The 20403-nt window shown below is 43.2% G+C and overlaps 1 protein-coding gene across 4 annotated transcripts; it reads left to right on the top strand.

Annotated features, from left to right (window-relative positions):
• The first annotated feature begins 1394 nt into the window (after positions 1–1394).
• On the top strand, positions 1395–18800 carry SFPQ (splicing factor proline and glutamine rich). Of its 4 annotated transcripts, none has more exons than XM_038557947.1 (15): positions 1395–1471; positions 2281–2628; positions 2867–3413; positions 3942–4130; positions 5079–5380; positions 5477–5572; positions 6450–6646; positions 6747–6831; positions 7181–7298; positions 7630–7678; positions 7758–7879; positions 10336–13517; positions 16693–16736; positions 17772–17858; positions 18711–18799. In XM_038557947.1, exons 1-12 carry the CDS (start codon positions 1410–1412, stop codon positions 10471–10473), a joined length of 2253 nt encoding a protein of 750 aa, XP_038413875.1. In that variant the 5' UTR covers positions 1395–1409; the 3' UTR covers positions 10474–13517; positions 16693–16736; positions 17772–17858; positions 18711–18799. The 4 variants fall into 4 exon arrangements, with proteins under 4 accessions (XP_038413875.1, XP_038413876.1, XP_038413877.1 ...); XM_038557948.1 differs by having other exon boundaries at positions 2870–3413; XM_038557949.1 differs by lacking the exon at positions 10336–13517 and having other exon boundaries at positions 18711–18800.
• Positions 18801–20403: the final 1603 nt, after the last annotated feature.

Raw genomic sequence — 20403 nt, forward strand, 5'->3', positions numbered from 1 at the left:
ACTGGCATCCTTGGCAAGGCATCCTTTAAGGGGAGAAGAGTAGACAGATTGGGGTGGATTTAAGAGGAAATTGAAGTGAGGAAATGGAGACCTCTAGTGTAGACAACTTGCTTTGTTTTTTTAATTTTTTTTTTTTTATTTTTTTTTATTTATGATAGGCACACAGTGAGAGAGAGAGAGGCAGAGACACAGGCAGAGGGAGAAGCAGGCTCCATGCACCGGGAGCCCGATGTGGGACTCGATCCCGGGTCTCCAGGATCGCGCCCTGGGCCAAAGGCAGGCGCCAAACCGCTGCGCCACCCAGGGATCCCGACAACTTGCTTTGGTTTTGTAAAGAGGACTGGAGAAATGAGATCAAAGGATGAGGGAAAGTTTTGTTTATTTTTAAGATGACAGTGTTCAAAAAAAAAAAAAATAAGATGACAGTGTTCCAGTAGAAGTCATTGATGATACACCAAGGCAAAATCCTTGAGAAGGTGGGTGGGGGGGTTGGGGGGGTAGGATCCACAGCACTAGGGGAGGGGTCTGCCCTTTGACAAGAACAAAGACACATTTTCATGGTATCAGGAAGGAAGACAGATAGGACAGGTACAAATACAAGGAGGCTGGAGGCTTCCAGTTGGATGAAAATGTTCCCCTCTGATGATTTTTATTTTCTCAAAGAAATAGAAGAATTAGTTATGGTGAAGTGAGAGAAGGTTCAGGAGTTAGAAGAGACAAAGCATGAAATACACTATTTCTGGAAGTGAGGAAGTGGGAAAGTGACTTTAGTGAGATTCACTAAGATTGCCAAAAAAAAAAAAAAAAAAAGTCAGAAAGAAAAGAAAATCTGATGCCCTTTGAGACTTGTGGTCAAGACTTTATTTATTTATTATTTATTTATTTATTTATTTATTTATTTATTTAAAGACTTTAAAGTGAAAGCCTCTGCTCTCCCCTTAAGCAGGTGAATAGTAGGGTCCAACTGGAACTGGGGTTTTACCAAGTGAGTATGATGGAGAAAGAGAGAAACAAGAATCGTATGTGTAAGCAATCATAACATCTAAACCTGGTGACAGAGGATATGAATATAAGAATGGGGGAGGTGGTGAAAGAGTAGTATGTTGACCAATTTGGAGGTTTTGGGGGGGGGGAGTCAAAGAATCGGAGTTACTATTGATCGGACAGTTGAGATTCTCGAAAGGAAATTCTAGGGACGCTGTAGCTCCTGGCAGTGACAAGGACAAGAGGACTGTGATGCGGGTTGGCCGCCCACTAGGGACAGGAGGGAAGGGAAGGCTGTGGGGGTGAAGAACTGGCGGCGTATTGGGTAGTCGTTCAAACAGGTGTTGAACGATGAGAAGTCGAGATGGAAAAAAAAAAAAAAGAGAAGTCGAGATGGGAAGGAGGACTGTGCGCCCCGAGCTAGGATGCAAGGAGGACGGATCCATCAGGACGGTAACCAAGACGAGTATTACAGGATTTGGCCAAGGTACTTCAGAGTTAAGAGTTTGAAGTAGGGCATCCAGATACTTCTCATTGTTGGATTCCAAAGAAATATATATATTTAGGATTTTATGTATTTATTCATCAGAGATACAGAGAGAGAGGCATAGACACAGGCAGAGGGAGATGCAGGCTCCACGCAGGGAGCCCGACGTGGGCCTCGATCCCGTGACCCCGGGGTCACGCCCTGGGCCGCAGGCAGGTGCTCAACCGCTGAGCCACCCAGGGATCCCCTTATTTTATGTTTTAAAAGATTTTATTTATTTATTCATAGAGACATAGGGAGAGACAGAGGCAGAGACACAGGCGGAGGGAGAAGCAGGCCCCACACAGGGAGCCGTACGCGGGACTGGATCCGTGACCCGGGGTCACGCCCTGGGCCGCAGGCAGGTGCTCAACCGCCGCCCCGGGCGGCCCCGGAAGACCTATTGCAACATTGTAACCTTAAAGTATCTTCCGAGGTCAGAAGGTGTCGAGCATTGGTGGAATCAGGGAAAATGTTACAGTCCTCGGGCAACTTGCGTTAGAGAGCTGCAGGCGCGGCAGCACGGGTCCTTCCGAGCGCAGGCCGCCCCCCGCGGGGCCTCTGCCCAGGCGCCATCTCGCGTGCGCGCGGAGCCCGAGGACCCCACGCCCCATTCCGAGGGCGCCGCGCGGGGCGGGTTGCACGCTGAGCGGCCGGCGGCGCTGGGGGTCCGCCGGGAGGGCAGGGTGGGCGGCCTCCCTCCGCGGGAGCGGTCGGGCCCTGCTGAGCACGCTACGTTGGTCTGCGGACCCCTTTCAAATTTCTGGCAGCAAATCGCAGCGGCCTTCGGCCAACTCCTCTCCTGTTCATTGGCCACCTGGAAACTCCAGCCCCTCCGCGCTGCCCTCCGCTCCGCCGGAAGCCAATCGGCAGCAGCGGCGCTCCGTCACCAGGCGTCATCGCCGACCGCGCGTGCCATTGGCCCAGGGAGCTGCCGATCGAAGGGTAGGCGGGGCCGCGCCGGCCGGCCTATATAAGCGGAGGACAAAGGCGGCGCGCCGCCTGTGTCATCCGCCATCTTGTGCGAAGCAAGGTGGCCTCCACGTTCCCCGAGCGTCTTCTCCGCTTCTGCCTCGACCGCCCCTTGATCACAGACATGTCTCGGGACCGGTTCCGGAGCCGCGGCGGCGGCGGCGGCGGCTTCCACCGGCGCGGAGGCGGCGGCGGCCGCGGTGGCCTCCACGACTTCCGCTCCCCGCCGCCCGGCATGGGCCTCAATCAGAACCGGGGACCCATGGGGCCCGGCCCGGGCCAGGGCGGCCCCAAGCCCCCGATCCCGCCACCACCTCCGCACCAGCAACAGCAGCAGCCGCCGCCGCAGCAGCCGCCGCCGCAGCAACCGCCGCCGCTTCAGCCGCCGCCGCATCAGCCGCCGCATCAGCAGCCGCCGCCGCCGCAGGACTCGTCCAAGCCTGTGGGTCCTCAGGGGCCCGGCCCGGCGCCGGGAGTGGGCAGCGCGCCGCCGGCCTCCGGCTCGGCACCGCCCGCGACTCCTCCGACCTCGGGGGCCCCTGCGGGCCCGGGGCCCACCCCGACTCCGCCGCCCGCCGTCACCTCGGCGCCGCCTGGGGCGCCCCCGCCCGCGCCGCCGAGCAGCGGGGTCCCCACCACCCCGCCCCAGGCCGGGGGCCCGCCGCCTCCGCCCGCAGGGGGCCCGGGCCCGGGGCCTAAACAGGGCCCAGGCCCCGGAGGCCCGAAAGGCGGCAAAATGCCGGGCGGGCCGAAGCCCGGCGGCGGCCCGGGCCTGAGTACCCCCGGCGGCCACCCCAAGCCGCCGCATCGGGGCGGCGGGGAGCCGCGCGGAGGGCGGCAGCACCACCCGCCCTACCACCAGCAGCACCACCAGGGGCCCCCGCCCGGCGGGCCCGTCGGCCGCAGCGAGGAGAAGATCTCCGACTCGGAGGTGAGTGTCCCCACACCCCTGCCCGCCCCGGGCTTCGCGGCGGTGTCCCTAAGATGGCGGCGACCCCCGCCTCCTTCTCTTCCCGGCCTCCATTTTGTCGGGGACCGGAAGAGGCGCGTGCGCGTGCGCGGCGGCGGGGGGCGGGGCCCGGGAGCCAGAGGAGGGCTGCGAGGCCGGGGGCGTTGCGGCCTGCAGGGCGCAGGCGCCGGTCAGGTGGGGGTCGGCGCGGCGTCGAGGACTCGACTTTCTCATCTGGCGCTTGACCGACGAGCGCTGTGACCTAAGCGCCGCAGCGGTTGCGGTTGGTGAGGGCCTCGCCGTCGGCGGCTGAGCGGGTGGCTCGTGTGGAGTGGAGCCTGGAGCGGCCAGCCGTCGGTGCTGTTGGCCTGGGCGCCCCGCCGGTGCAGGGAAATGGCGAGCTTGACCCCGGATGGGGTCACGGGTCCGAGAGGAGTGAGCCTTGTCGCCGGGGTTTTTCCTACCCGCGGAGGTCACCGGTGTCTGAACGGCTCCTTCCTGTTCCGTTAGGGGTTCAAAGCCAACTTGTCGCTCCTGAGGAGGCCCGGAGAGAAAACCTATACGCAGCGCTGCCGGTTGTTTGTCGGGAATCTACCTGCTGACATCACGGAGGATGAATTCAAAAGACTCTTTGCTAAATACGGAGAACCAGGAGAAGTTTTTATCAACAAAGGCAAAGGATTTGGGTTTATTAAACTTGTGAGTTGTTTTGTTTTTGTTTTTGTTTTGTTTTTTAAGCTTTTGTTCATTCATGAGAGGCAGAGGCAGAGGGCTCCATGCGGGGAGCCTGACGTGGGTGGGACTCCATCCGCGTCTCCAGGATCACGCCCTGGGCGGAAGGCGGTGCTAAACCGCTGGGCCACCCGGGCTTCCCAGTAATTCTATTTTTTTTACTTTTTTTTTTTTTAATTTTTTTTCTTTTTAAATTTATTTATTCATGATAGTCACACGGAGAGAAAGAGAGAGGCAGAGACACAGGCAGAGGGAGAAGCAGGCTCCAAGCACCGGGAGCCCGATGGGGGACTCGATCCCAGGTCTCCAGGATCGCGCCCTGGGCCAAAGGCAGGCGCCAAACCGCTGCGCCACCCAGGGATCCCAGTAATTCTATTTTTAAAGTTGTTTTTTTTTTTTTTTAACTTTGTTTACTTATTTATTCATGAGAGAGAGGGTGGGGGCAGAGACACAGGCAGAGGGAGAAGCAGGCTCCATGCAGGGAGCCCGACGTGGGACTCGATCCCGGGTCTCCAGGATCGCGCCCTGGGCGCAAGGCAGCGCCAAACCCCTGAGCCACCTGGGCTGCCCTGGTTTGGGGGGATTTTCTTTGATGTGGATTTGGAAGGTTTTCCTTGTTTATTAGCTATTACAAACTCTAATGTTCAAACCAACAATAATAAGTTGGTTTTTAAATTTTTTATCATTTTTCTGGAAAAGATGCATCTACTGCGTGGTGAATGTTGATATCTAAATGAAGAGGTTAGTGAGAGCTCTAACTACCCACGGGTGGGGGGGCGGTGTTCGGCAGTTCGGGGGGAGGGCTCCCTGAAGATGCTTGAACTGAGCTGGAGGAAGGAGTGGGAGTTAGGTTTTTGACAGTTGAATGGGCCTTAGCCAGCCTTGAGGTCATTAACTTGAGTCTGGTATTTTCAGGAATCTAGGGCATTGGCTGAAATTGCCAAAGCTGAACTGGATGATACACCCATGAGGGGTAGGCAGCTTCGGGTTCGCTTTGCCACACATGCTGCTGCCTTGTCCGTGCGAAATCTTTCACCTTATGTTTCCAATGAACTGTTGGAAGAAGCCTTTAGCCAATTTGGTCCTATTGAGAGGGCTGTTGTAATTGTGGATGATCGTGGGAGATCTACAGGGAAAGGCATTGTTGAATTTGCTTCTAAACCAGCGGCAAGAAAAGCATTTGAAAGATGCAGCGAAGGTGTTTTCTTACTGACAACGTAAGTTCTTATGTTCTTCTACTTTTTATTAACTTGGATGGAGAAATTGAGATAAAAACTGAAACCATTTAAGACGGGAACCATTTTTGTTGTTAGAACGCCTCGTCCAGTCATTGTGGAACCACTTGAACAATTAGATGATGAAGATGGCCTTCCTGAAAAACTTGCACAGAAGAATCCAATGTATCAAAAGTAAGATTGGTTTATTATTTTTTTAAAAGATTTTCTCTATTCACGAGAGGCAAAGAGAGAGGCAGAGACACAGGCAGAGGGAGAAGCAAGCTCCATGCCAGGAGCCCAATGCGGGACTCAATCCCAGGACCCCAAGATCACGCCCTGGGCCAAAGGCAGACACTCAACCACTGAGCCACCCAGGCGTCCCAAATTGGTTTATTCTAAGGGGTTTTTTTTTGTTTTTGTTTTTGTTTTTTTTTTTTTTTTTTCATTGCAAACGGAACTCTAGTAATTTTTCAGTTTTGTATAGAGAATACAAAATTCTTTGGAATATATGTGCTTGGTAGAACTTTTAAGGCTCAGGAAGTAGATGTTCAAATGCTTAGTGTTTGTTGCTAAGATAGATATATTTTATATGCAGTTTTGTTTTGTCTTTTAAACGACTGCGTGATGAATAGGTGTTTCCCTTTTTAAGGATGGAAAATAACGTTCTTGATTAAGAATTTGCTAAGAAAAAAAAAAAAGAATTTGCTAAGTAAACAATTTTAAAATTTTTATATTTGTAGACTTATTTGAGACCATGAGCCAAGTGTGCTTTGGGGTGGGGGTGGAGGGTAGAGGGAAAGAATATCAAGGGTGCTCTGCAGGGCTCAGTCTCATGGCTCAGATGCTCCACTGACTGAGCCACCCAGGTGGAACACTTCAATTTGGATGTAATGCTATGTTACATGAACCAAGGTGGTCTTTGCCTTTTGGCCTTTTTTTTTTTTTTTTTTTTGCCTTTTGGCATTTCTTACAAGTGATAGACTAGGGAGGGAAGTCTGCATTTTGGGGGCAAATCAGGTAGTATTTCTTGTGGGCAACCACAAATTGGTTAATGTTTAAATATTGTTAGGGAGAGAGAAACACCTCCTCGTTTTGCCCAGCATGGCACATTTGAGTATGAATATTCTCAGCGATGGAAGTCCCTGGATGAAATGGAAAAACAGCAAAGGGAACAAGTTGAAAAAAACATGAAAGATGCGAAAGACAAATTGGAAAGTGAAATGGAAGATGCCTATCATGAGCATCAGGCAAATCTTTTGCGTCAAGGTAAAAGATTTTTTTGTGTAAATGTCACTGATAGGATCAGTTGCCTTTTGAACTTTAGAACTCCATTAATGTGAATTCAAAACAATTTTTTAATGTTCAGATCTGATGAGACGCCAGGAAGAATTAAGACGCATGGAAGAACTTCACAATCAAGAAATGCAGAAACGTAAAGAAATGCAACTGAGGTAAAATTTTGTTAGGCTATTAAGTCTTTTTTTCTGTGTTAACGTTTAGAGGAAAAGATAACTGAAATTTTGCAAGTGAGTCTGATGGGGTTAGGGAGAGGTTAAATGCTATTATGTCAGTATTGGCTTAACACTAAGTTGGAGTAGATGTAGGGTTTCCGTTGTTGTTGATGCCTGTTTTCTTTGCCAGCAGTTTCTAAGGCTACTCTCCATTCTCCAGGCCTTCATGTGTGTTTGCTCTAATCTAGACTTTGTTAAAGCTCTGAGGCAAATTTCTAGCTTTCTTCAAATTGACTTTTTAAAAGCTGTGGATGACGCTTCAGTTTACATGCTTGATGAATATTTCCAGGCAAGAAGAAGAACGGCGTAGAAGGGAAGAAGAGATGATGATTCGGCAGCGTGAGATGGAAGAACAAATGCGACGCCAAAGAGAGGAAAGTTATAGCCGGATGGGCTACATGGATCCAGTAAGTAAAATCCTATTGAAATGTAATTGGAGTTGTCTACAAAACTTGGAGGTACCTAAAATCACATTTTTCTCAATTTATTATGGCACTTCACATTTCTGCTGTTCTTTTTATAAATGTATTATCATGCTTAATATGCCTTGAGTTTTATCTTTTTGGCTGGGCCTAAAGATTTCATTGGTTTAGGAAGAAGCTTTATGGCTTGTATGATAAATCTTCTAAATATAGTCATAACTTTTTTTAAAAGAGTCTTGGAAATTTTTTTTGTCTTTTCAAGAATTATTGGTATGGATAGAGTACAGGTGTATGAAAGGATTTTATTTTCTTGTAGAGAGAAAGAGACATGAGAATGGGTGGTGGAGGAGCAATGAACATGGGAGGTAAGCATGAAAATCGAATTAGCGATACATTTGAGAGCAGTATTCTGGTTGCTTTATAACCAGCATTTTTGTTTCATAGATCCCTATGGTTCAGGAGGCCAGAAATTTCCACCTCTAGGTGGTGGTGGTGGCATAGGTTATGAAGCTAATCCTGGAGTCCCACCAGCAACCATGAGTGGTTCCATGATGGGAAGCGACATGGTAATGTATCCTGTGTGACGTAGTACAAAGGAAATTCTCATTTTTCACAACTTACGTGTGTGTGTTTTGTTTTTTGTTTTTTGTTTTTTTTTTTTGTTTTTGTTTTTTAAGTAGGTAACTGGACCTCTTTTTTAGTTCCCTTATCATGTAAATCATAATCTCGAGGAGTATTTTGGCAACAAAGAAGATCTCAGTGTGTGGTAACCTAAACTGAAACGGTTGCCAACAAGAAGTCAATGCTGTCAGTAGTATGTTGGAATTCTCTTTGGCAATAAGTAGACATAGGGGCTTTCCATTATATTGCTTGTGTACTTTTGCACTCTAGCACATGGCAAATCCAAATTCTAAATGTTAGATGACGTACCTGATTATTCTACATCCAAGTGAGAGTAATCACATGGCAAACTGTCATTCATTAAGTTGGTATTTGCCATAAGTATGAATCAGACTTGTAGTTTATAGCTTTAGGCATGTTCTAGTGATGTGTAGGACTTTGACCTATATTTGGTGTGGTTTCTACCCATGAAAAGGGAGTTGTTTACTGTTTTGACTCGTCGTTTCCCACTTGTTGGGCCTGTCAATAGGTGCACCTTCTAAAATAAACTGACATCTCTATTTTGCTACAGGATAGTAAAAACCAATGACAATTTTAAGCATACTAATTGTGTGCATTTGATCTGAACCTTCTTGATGCTTTCATATTATAACTGTACAGATAGCCTGTCAGGATGCTTTAGAACCACCAAGTGAATTGGTTGGAGTGGCTGTGTTAGGGCCTTAACAAATCCGTAGGAAAATTGAATATTGGATTTAGAGGTGGGCTTAGAGAAGAGTGCATTTTCACAAGTGAACTGAATCTTGATTGGTTCACCTGCAGGCTTTTGGCAAAGGAGGGAAGCTGCAGCACCTAGCTCGTTAGATTCATCTTTAACATAGGAATATAAAGAAATAGTATGGGGCCTCATCTGCTTAAAATCTATTTAAGGTTTTTTGAGAATTGGAATTGTAAGTAGCTGTTTGGGTTAAACATAGTGTTACTAGCTTTCTTTTAAATTTAGAAAATAAATGTGGGCAACATTTGGTTTATATGCTTCCTAAAAGGTAGATTGTAGGTCTGTATCAAATTTGTAAAATCTAATTTGACGTGATGTTCCCACAATTAAGGTTCTTTCTATGTCCCGTGTAATGGGTAGGGTTCTAAAATGTTGCAATAACGTAATTGTGAAACCCCAAAATTTTCTCACCGCTTTTGAGATAACGTAGCACAATGCGCTAAAACCTTGAAATTTTTAGAATTTTGAGAAATAGTTTAAGGGATTGAGTTTCAGATTTTTAAGTAGCCATGTATAGTATTTAGTAGGAAACATGTTGGAACTATGTATAGGAACAGTTAAACTCTGATGCTCCCTCCCCTCCCCCCCCAATTTTTGGAGTGTTGCTCTTAGTAACTGATTTATTTTGAATGAGATTTGAAAGATAGTTGAGGCTTCTGTGGTTTGCATATGTATAAGGTTTTTTCTGTTTGAGGAACATAGGTTTCTCAGATTAGAAGTACTTAAAACTAGATGGAATAATAAAATCCTGCTTTATTGCAGTCATTTAAGATTGGTGTTTAGGCTCTTGGGGAGATAGCCAAAACGTGGCATCATAGCTAAGTGCCAGTGGGCTTTCAAAGACCCGAAGGAAAAGCTGGGACAGTGTGGGGGTGGGCTGTGTATTCAGTCAGTTTGCAACAATACAGACTACTACTGTGAACATAATTGTCTCTGGTTATATAGTGATGTTTCTGAAGGTGGTATATTTGTGAGAATATGGCAACACTTTAAATGAAGTTACTGTGCCGGTTAAGTGACTAAATCTATTAGTCTTTTATGCTTTTTCTTTTTGTAGTCTGGTAGCATTTTATTAAAACTGAACTTTTTAAGATTTCTGCAACTTAGCAGATGTGTCTTAAGATCTTGAAAAGCACAAGGTTTCTTAAGCAGCTCATGCCACTAACTGGTGAGTAGGTCTTTGTCACTTCATTGAGTGCATTGAATCTGTCTGGTTGGGCTTGTTAGGCTTACTTGGAAATTAAATTTCCTGTTGAGACCTTGAAAGTGAGAAGTTTGCAAGCTTTTCCAGTGGGTTAATCTGATGTGAAATTTCTTAAAACTCATTTTGGAATGGGTTTTCACATCTGCACTAATTTCTTAAATTTTTTAGCACTACAGGGAAGACCTATTCTTTGAAACAGGTGTATGAGAATGGCTCAAGTGGGAACATACCACAAGGCATGTATTATCGTAAACTAATTTTCAAATTACCCTTTTTTCCTTTCTATGTTCCCGGTACCTGTGGATCGACTCATTGGTGATTGTATCGACGAACGTTGACTACGGAACCTTCTAAAATATTTACTTAACACACATGGACATCAACTACATATAATGAACTGTTAATTACTGTTCCAATAGCGTACTGAGCGCTTTGGGCAGGGAGGTGCGGGACCTGTGGGTGGACAGGGTCCTAGAGGAATGGGGCCTGGAACTCCAGCAGGATATGGTAGAGGGAGAGAAGAGTATGAAGGCCCAAACAAAAAGCCCCGATTTTAGATGTGATATCTAGGTTTTCATTCCAGTTTGTTTTTGTCTTTTCTTGTTTAGATACCAATCTTTTAAATTCTTGCATTTTAGTAAGAAAGCTACCTTTTTATGGATGTTAGCAGTTTATTGACCTAATATTTGTAAATGGTCTGTTTGGGCAGGTAAAATTATGTAATGCAGTGTTTCAAACAGGGGAATTTTTTTCCTTTTTATTTCCTTTTTTTTTTTTTAACTGTATAATGTCCCTCAAGTTATGGCAGTGTACCTTGTGCCACTGAATTTCCAAAGTGTACCAATTTTTTTTTACTGTGCTTCAAATAAATAGAAAAAATAGTTATAATATGGATCTTCAACTTTGCCATTCATGCTTCTATGCACATTAGGCTAGGTATTCCACTTTGAAAGCATGAGCGTGTCTAGGCCTTTGAATGGCACATGCCATTTCTGGGAAATGTATCTGTAGGCTAAGTATTGCTTTCTAAAAATAAGTACCCCCTTGTTTTAAAAAGAAGAAATGCATATTGAAGTAGTTTCATGATTTGATTTGTTTGGCATTATAGGAAGCAAGCTGGTGCTAAGTATTTTTAAATGGTTATGTAAGCAAGCTGAACTGTAAATCTTCCTTCAGGAATGTGTATTAAGATTATGGAATGGGTGAAAGACTATGGATAGGGGAGAAAGTGGGTATGACTAAATGGATCTTTATGGCCCTATGATCTATCCTTTCCTTGAAAGTTTCTGAAGAAAAGTGGAAAGATCATTCTGTTGCATTCCTCCATTCTTGTTTTTAAAAGAACAAGTCCCAAGCCCTACAAATGGCTTGTACTGAACTTTCACATTTGAATTAAAGATTGTTAAACATGAAGCCTTTTCATGTATTACTTCAAGCGATTTATGAAGATGGGGATTTAGTCTGAAAAAAGCAACTTGAAAGTAAGAAGCGTAGTAACCATAAAGTAGGTGTAGCTATATATACATTTGTATTCTGTAACTTTTACATCTCCTTGTGCTACTGCTGGTGGGCAAAATCTGTAGGACTAAAAATCTTATTCTCTTGTCTAAGAACTAGTGGTGACTGTAAATGACAAATAGGGTTGCAGATAACGATTCTTACTGTAAAATATTTGTTAACCTGTTTTTCCATAGTTTACTTTCGATGTAGCACTAAATCTGGAGAGAGTTGCTCATGTTACACAGTACAAATAGCCCTTTCTCCCACCATAAAGTTTTGGAGTGTTTCGATGGTGTTGTCAGTTGTCAACTTCATTGAATCTCCTTCCATTAGGATAAGACATTCTGACTTACTACTACAGTAGATTGTTACTGTTGACTGTTAGTACGACCGGGAACCTGTTGTCCCAGTGCATATATGTTAGCAGAGGAACGACTTCCTAAAAGTAGGTAAAGTAACTGAACGGTTTGGCTTTGTTCTTAGATGTGTCCATTCAAATTTGTACATTACAGAACTCTTCCTATGGAATGTGTCTTCCTCCTTTTCACCTCTGTTGTTGGTGCTAATTGGCAAAAGTAAAATTCTAAATCAAATCTTGGTTAAAATGCTGAAGGTCAGTATTGTGCCTGAGTACAAAGGGAGACCTATCGTTGAAACAATTGAACACTTTGTGCATAGGAAACTGGATAATACTAAAAGTAAAACACTAGTGGAGTATAAAGGCATGTCACTCAATTCTGGTTGTGTGACTGACAGGTACATTGTGTGCTAATTAAGGAAGAGAATCTCCTTAGAAAATGCTCATTATTTCTTCACCAAGAAAGACACTTGGAAATGGGTAGTAGTTCTACCATAATTCTATCAATGAGGAAGTTTTGTCCTAAGTCATTAATTGGTGATATGTATGAGGTTTTCTGTATGGAAACAAGGGTCTGGATTGGAAAGGAATCCATTACAATTTGATTGAATTGTATGGTAGGGACTCCACTAATGATAAAATAAGGGGTGTTCATGGGACACCCATAGAGGGTGAACTTGAATGTGTGTGTGGGGGGGGCTGGTGGGGAAGTGGGAAAATCTGCCTATAAAATTAATGTTTCAGTTTATTTTTCAGATTACATGCCTTTCTTTATAAGGGATGCTGGCACAGACCCCTAAAATAAGATTTTGTTAGTACTATACCTTTGAAGAGTGGTGAAGGATGCTAATGGATAATCTCCTGAAAGTTGTGGTTTTGATAGCCTTACTGTGGGCTGTAGAATTGCTAAACCTTGTTTAGCAAATAATGTTGCTTAGTTTCCACTAAGTTTTGCCTTTCATCCCTGAAGCAGCAGTGTACCAAGGGTTGTAAGCTACTCAAATAGACTTTTCAATAAGTCTTGCAATGCATATGATAGTTTTTAGACTAATGTGAATTTAAATCATCTTAAAAAGGAATTTCCTAAAAACTGATAAGAACATGGGGTGGGAAAGGGAATGTAGTACTTTTGGAGTATTTTAGCCATTTTTCTCATTTAAAGAAACCACCTGCCCCCATTTCCTCTTCTCTACTTTCTCTCATAATTATGTTTTAAGAGGAACACTGATCCGTTTTAAGCTTATTACTCCTAATCTTTAAAAATTGCATTCTCTAAGAGACCCCAGTGTATTTAATAGGTACCTTATAAGATGAACCCAGTGGCTCACATTCAGTGAAACCATAATCCTCTTGGCTTAGAACACTAATTAAACTCCTAAGAAGTACTGTAAACCCCACCACTCTATATATAGATGTATTATAACACTAATATAAACAGATAATCTGGGAAATTGTAACGTTACGCCTGTGCAATTTTTTTATAAGTGGCATATCATGGCAGACAAAAATTTAGATACTTGGCTTTTCTTGGGCAAGCCACTATGTTGTGGCGGAATGTTTTCTGGTGTTCTTGGACTGCAATTATGCACTATTAAAGTAGTGGCCTGCTACATAACTGCATTTAGCCAGCATTTCTGCAGTGCGTAACTGTGAGGAACGTAGTACCGCAAATGGCAATGGACATTAGGACCCGGATGTAGTATTCCTGCTTGCTCCAAGATTCTCATTGCCGACTGCATACAGGTAGGTAACAAGCAATATAATCTAACTTGGTGACTTGCTATGTACTTTTATTCCGTGGGCATTCTGACATCACACTTCTGACGATGAAATTACAGTGCAGCACCTAACACTTGTATGGTAAAGCTAGTTTCTATCCAAACTGCGTGGGTTTGGGTTTAGAGCTGTAATTTGTCAGGCAGACTTCAGTGCTGTTGCAGTTCTCAGATAAAAAGTGCAAACTTGATTCTTTGGTATGTCTGAGTTGCGTGGTTTCCTTTAGTTGCATTGTAACTGAAGAGAACCTGGAGCACATCAGTGGTGTGGGGGAGAGGGAAGCAAACCATACTGGGGAAGTAGAGCGCTGTTAGCACCTTGACATGGACTGTATATAGCCTGTGATACTGAGTCTCTGTTGTAGCAAACTGACCTCCTGCCCACAGGTCAGCACTATTGATTTCAGCATTCAATCTTGGTAATTATTCTGCAGGTTGAGTGAATTAAGAGTAAAAGTACAGTTTTTTTTTTGTAATGTGAACTAAATTTTTTTTTTTTAATGGGCTTCACGGGAATACCTTTGTTACTAACGTGGGCTTAGGTGGGAATCTAATGTGAATAGTTCAAGTTATGTGACTTGTCTAAATATGTCTATGCTCTAAACCTGGGGAAAGTGGTGTGGCATGTTGACTTGCCTGCAGTTGAAGACATGTTGGGAATCATTTCCCAATCCTAAGACTTTTCGTCGTATTCTGTAGGATAACTGCAAATGTTCAGAGTAGCTTTTCGAATTTGGTTCCCTTAGCTTTAGGGATGTGATGTTATAATCCAAAGTGTTCACCAAAAGAAACAAAAAAGAGTCTTCAAAAGCACCTTCTTTTGTTGCTTAGGGCTTAATAAGCTTTTTGTAAGCTTTGCATCGACTGTTGTTCCAGACCTCAATTCCACTTAACTTTGGTCTCCGAGCTGGTTTTTAGCTAGCATGCATGAGAAGAAACAGCTTTCACGTATAATGCTTTCTGCTCTGTAACTGGAAAGTTTGGTTTACTTTGCATAAATGCCGGTGAAAACTCTTCCTGACTATGAGAATTTTCTTTCATTGTATCAAGAAAAATGCCTTGCTCCTTGGCAAGCAATTCACAAGGTGGGGACAAATTGGTACTTTAATATGTAGTCTATTCAAGCAAATACCTTGACTCTCCTGTTAGGTGAAAAAGCAAACGGTGACTAGTTTAGCTGTATATTAATAATACAATGCAGTGCAAACATAATGCTCAGTATTAGTGACAAGAGTGTCACTAAATTGACATACAACCCTGATCGGGTTTTCCTGTGGCATAATCATTAAATCGGTGGCCAACACTTGCTACCGTGATTAGTGATTCAAGTGCTTAGAAATAAAAGCTCAGGTTTATTTCTTAATAGTCAATAACAATTTTGCAGAGAATGTACTCCTTATATAATCTATGGACTTGAGGAAAATCATTGGGGAGGGGGGTTAATTTTGCTTCATTTCTGCTTACTTCAAGGTGACTAGGTTTTTGCACTTTCAAATGAGAAACTTGTGACTTAAGTCATTCTTACTAGTTTCGATTTGTATGTAGCTATAATTTGTGAATTTTAGTGTAGAGGCTCTTAAAAACATTCACTCAAAAAGCTGGGAATAAATGGGTTTCAGTAACACTATACCGAGGTGCTTGCATTGTATTTCATAGTCTTTTCTTGTTACAAACCAAAATTAATTATTTTTAATGAGAATTCTCCGAGGTTCAGAAGTGTGATGCCAGAATGCGTTTTCGTACTGTTAGGCCCTTGGAACAGATACCGGTGCTTTCTGAAAGATGAAAGAAATGGAATGGGTACTCCTCACACAAGGTTGCAAAACCTACAAAGAATGCCTAAGAGTCTCATTTTTCCCCAAGAAAAGAGATGCGTGTGACTAGTTTTGGACTTTTAACCTTAATGGGGGTTGCATGTCTCCTATTGTTAATCATTGTCAGCTGCAGTGACATGATCCACAGTCCTGCATTTACTGCCTTTCCCTTAATGATTTTGGACAGGTTTGAGAGAGCCAGGATGTTTGTTCTGGGCCCTTTATTTGGTTTTGGCTTTAGCTGATAATGCTTCAGTGTTCTGTCAGCTAGTGCAGTTCTCAAATGGCTGCCTATTAGGGAAAGAATTCTGAGGATTTGACTGCTCCTAATCATCTGTCATTGCTGCTAGATAATGATTGGCAATTTTTAAGACTCAACTGTGGAAATCTCACAGTTGGTAAACCATCAACCATAAAAATGTTGCTTTTGAACACCAGTGCTGAAAAGATTTTATTTGGAGGGTGAGAAGGGGGCAGGATGCAGAATAGGACAATCTGGAGAATGGGGGAGAATGCAAAACGATATAGTATCCCTTATGGATGGTACATGTGCAACAGGGAACTTTTTTTTTTTTTTTTTTAAATCCCTTGGCAGTAATTGATAATCAGGGAGGAAGAAAAACCTGGAACTTGAATTAAGGCTGATCTTTCTGGTTTTTGTGCACCGTGGCCCTGCCAGGCATATATAGTGAAGGTGAATGTCTTCTCCCTCAGAAAAACTCAGGTTCCTTGCTGTCCCGAAGAAGGCATAGCTTCCCTGCCCTAACTTAAAACTCAGTGAGGACTTGGAGGGAAAGAACGAGGCAAATACCTAGGACTGCAGGGTAACAACTGCATTGTTGTGTACTGTGGAATGGGGAGGGCACTCTTGGAGGACTCCTGCTGACGGTGGTCAATCCACCTGACAATGGAAGACCTACTTGAATGGGGGCAGGGTATGTGCTTTTATCTAAAAAGAGAGCTGATGTTAAAACTCCTTTGGTAAGGTGAACGTTGTCACATACCTTCTCATAAGGGATAGTATATTTTGGGTTGCAGTCAAACTTGATTGTGCTCAGACTGGTGAAAATAGCAGATACAGGCTTTTGTATTTTAAATAAGATACAGTTTTTATTTGAATTCAGCTGTCTACTTTATTACTTTACATAAGAGTAATTTTAGATTTTTTCCCCCCATCAAGTTTCTTCCTGTTTTTTTTTTTTAAATGCTGTAACTTGCCCCCCCAATCTTTGTCTCTGGAATTTTACTCTTTAAATTTTGAAGTTAACTAGCATTTTCAAGCCTTTATACCCTTGTCTTTTATATTAAGTTTCTCTTATTATTCTTTAGGTAAGAATGATTGATGTTGGCTGATACTGGAGTACTTACTCCAAGTAAGTTTCCTTAGAAGTCCTAACCTATAGAAGACTTTTTAATTGAATGTGATTTGCTTATAACAGCTAAAAAATGTGATTTAGCATATGGGGTGAAACATGTTTGATTTTTTAAGATGTTTACTTCTAATACTCATGTGTTTTGTTTGAAAACAACGTGGGTATGTGAGAGAAAAAGTGGAGACTACTTTTTTTTTTTTTTTTTAATTTTATTTATACATTCATGAGAGGCAGAGACACAGGCAGAGGGAGAAGCAGACTCCCTGTGGGGGAGCCTGATGTGGGGCTTGATCCCAGGACCCTGGGATCAGGACCAGAGCCAAAGGCAGAGGCTCAACCACTGAGCTACCCATGTGCTCCAGGGCTACTCTTTTGTTTGTAAAGTTTTGAGCAATAGAATTGACCAAAGGTACATGCTTGAAGGAAGCTCTGTTGTGCACCTGAAACTAATAAACATTGTATGTTAATTATAGTTCTATTATTTTTTTTTTAAGATCTTTATTAGCATGGTCAGGGTGAGGTGCAGAGGAAGGAGACTCCCCGCTGAGCAGGGAGCCCAATGCGGAGCTTGATCCTGGAACTCCAGGATTGTGACCTGAGCCAAAGGCGGCAGGCACTTAACCAACTGAGCCACTGAGGTGCCCTTATGTTTCAATTGAAAAAGAAGATACAGGGGTTATGTAGAGAAAAGTCAAAGAAGGCTCGAATTAGTGGAGAGATGTTATTTTTTTTTAGAACTCTAAATTCCACTTTTGACACATTCAAAATCTCCCTTAAGAGATCACCCTCTCTTGTACTTATCCAGTAAATATTAGAGAACAGTCCAGTCCAAAATTCCGAAAGTGTGAGGAAAATTGAGAATGTAACTGTAGTGTGTACCAGGTCTTTCTAAGCAATAAGAAGAGCAGAATAAAAAAACCTGGGCCCGCGAATATGCCTCTCGTTGATGTAAGAATAAGACGAAAAGTCAGTAAAAATGTAATATGCTATATGTGTTACTTTAATAAAATTCTAAAATTATATTTTTAATGATAGGTGGATAAGCTATTAGTCTCAAGACGACATCACACATCGTGAGCCAAGAAGGAAAGCCACGACTTGTTAGGCTGAGGAAGTGTCTAGGTAAGCTGAGTGATTGTTCTGCTTTAAGCTGCCTTCATTTCAGAACTCTTGGGTGCTACCACCATGACTACTCGCATGTGAATATTTTTTAACTTACTCTACCTTAAAATTTCCTATGTAGAAAATAAGTTGTTTATATAGTATTTGAGTACTTAGAGTCATTTTAACAGCCTTGAGGTTTGTGGGCCTTTGTTTTGGTTGGCTCAAGCCTAGGAATGACCAGGAGTTTAGTTTTCAGTAAGTGTATGTACATCCATTCACCTCCCCTTCGTCCTTAGAACTGTGCAGAAGAGAGTTTGGAAAATTAGACGTTGCCTGTTTTTAACCAACTTGTTACGTGATGAGGTCACCTAGAGTTGGTGATGTACTAGAAGGGTTGGCAGTTTTAAAGGGCAACTCAACTGCTGTCGGAGCTGGGAAAGCAGTCCTAGACCGTACGTAAACAAGAGGCCGCGGCTGTGCCAGTAGTTCAGACAGATTGTAGGTGAACGGTGGCTTACTGTCTCATCTGATAAAAGTGACATAAATAGCTTATCACTCAGGTTTAAAGGGCTATTACAATCATTAAAGAGTGAGGTAGAAATAGTGATAAGAAGTAATGACTAGATCTTAAACCTAGGGAAGGCGACAATTGAATCTCTAAGTGGTTGCTGCTAAAGTTCTGGTGAATGGAAGTAAACTTGAATCAAGTAGCTGGTGGCAAAGTAATCACCTCAGTCCATTAAATACTGCTATTACCACATTCCTTGATTAGTATTACTTTGGCGTTAGGAAGCTTACTTGATGCTAAATGGTAAATGACAATTCTGATTCTTAACATCTTTTGGAGTAATTGTTTCTTTTAATTGGCAGGATCAGGTGAACTGTGTCCAGAAAACCAGTGAGGAAGAGGACAAAGAGGAATGAGCAACCCAATTGTTAATAAAGACATTTTTAAATCAGTTTGTGCTTTTGTTTTGGTTTTTGTTTTTAAGTAAGACTTTTGTTTTCTTGAATTTTCCTTATGTCATCACCTTTTTTTCTAGGTGACATGGGTGTAGAACCTGATAATTCAGGAATCTTCTTGGGCCTTTTGACAGAGCTACTTCAACATAAATTATTTGATCCAACTTTATGGCCCTCCCTCCATGTCCTAACTAAACTGACTTAAGCCATCAATATTTTACACTTGCCTTGATTTTTTTATAGATCAGTTTTATTCCTAAAATTAGCATGTGACAAGTAACAGTTAACTCCATGCCCCTCCTTGGTTGGGTTTCAGGCATAATAGCATTTTGTTATCCCATTTTTATATTTAAAAAAAAGAATTGTCAGATATGGTTATTAGGCTACTTATATAACTTCACAAAGAGCCACAAACAGAATTCCATTTGGCCAAAATAACCATATTTTGGTTACCTTGAGTAGCAATTTCTTGAAGTTAAAATGAAGCTGAATTTCATACGCAATAAAATCTTGGGTAGATTCTTTGACTGTAGGTATAGGGAAAAGATTGTTGGCATTGATTGTACAATCTGTTTAATAAATTTGGAAGTAAAATCTGCTTTTCTCCCTTTGCTGTGGTCATTCTTGTTGCTAAAGCATTTGTTCAGGAAATGTAGGAGGCATGTGTTTTTAAAAGGTAATTTGTGGCTGTGTGTCTGGGCTGCATTACTAATGGTGCAGAATTTCAGGAAGTGCTAATTTGTTGATTTGTAATTAAGTAGAAGAAACTCAAAATTAACATCCTGCTCAGTGTTAACTTGAAAAGGCATGAAGGAAGAGAGTTGAAAGCCACAGCAGTCACTGTTCCCATGGGATTTGCTTTGAAAACCTGTGTAGTGGGTTCCAGGAAGGAGATCGAGACCCTCCTGTTTTCCTCATGCTCCTAGTCCTGCTAAGTGGTTGGCATGTCTTCAAAGAAGAGGCCAGCCATCCCAAATTTGCAATCTACTTGGTCCAACTTGACCCCTTTCTAATTGCTTCCTTGGGAACCTCAGGAGCTCAAGGCAAAAGTCAGTACAGTGGTTGGGGCATCATGGGGTCTTAACTACTGGAGTTCTGGGTGTTGAACTGTGGGCCTGGCTGCAGCATCTGCCACGTTCCCAAAGTTGCAGTTCGCTCATCAGTAAAATGAACAGACCATTTTGGGCAATTAGGGTAGAAAGCATTATAGGTGGTGGTTAGCACAGTACTGGGCACAAGGAGCACGTGATGTTTTAAAATCATTATAGTCCCCAAGGTTCACAGGAAGTTCAAAGGATTTTTTCCTTTATACAATGTAATTAGGTATATGAAGGGCAGGTTTTTTTTTTTTTTTTAATTTATTCATGAGAGCAGAGGGAGAACACGCAGGAAGCCTGACATGGGACTTGATCCCGGGTCTCCAGGATCACGCCCTGGGCTGAAGCGGCGCTAACCACTGAGCCCCGGGGAGCCCTACTATTTTTCTCTGACCTTGTGGAGTCTCCTGTCTGCACAGCTTTGTGCTCTGCCAACGATTCAAAAGCTTTAAACAGATGGCTTTCTCTGTGCATCTCCCTCCGTCCTGTGGTCAGTCGCACAC

Source organism: Canis lupus, chromosome 15, assembly GCF_011100685.1.
Source record: "Canis lupus familiaris isolate Mischka breed German Shepherd chromosome 15, alternate assembly UU_Cfam_GSD_1.0, whole genome shotgun sequence".
In the NCBI taxonomy this organism is placed as follows: domain Eukaryota; kingdom Metazoa; phylum Chordata; class Mammalia; order Carnivora; family Canidae; genus Canis; species Canis lupus.

Bases quoted from the DNA above. Each gene is read 5' to 3' on its own strand.
- SFPQ (XM_038557947.1), top strand. From the start codon at position 1,410: ATGCAAGGAGGACGGATCCATCAGGACGGTAACCAAGACGAGTATTAC. The intron at 5,381-5,476 runs GTAAGTTCTTAT...TTTTGTTGTTAG, and splicing joins GGTGTTTTCTTACTGACAAC to AACGCCTCGTCCAGTCATTG. The intron at 7,299-7,629 runs GTAAGTAAAATC...ATTTTCTTGTAG, and splicing joins GGATGGGCTACATGGATCCA to AGAGAAAGAGACATGAGAAT.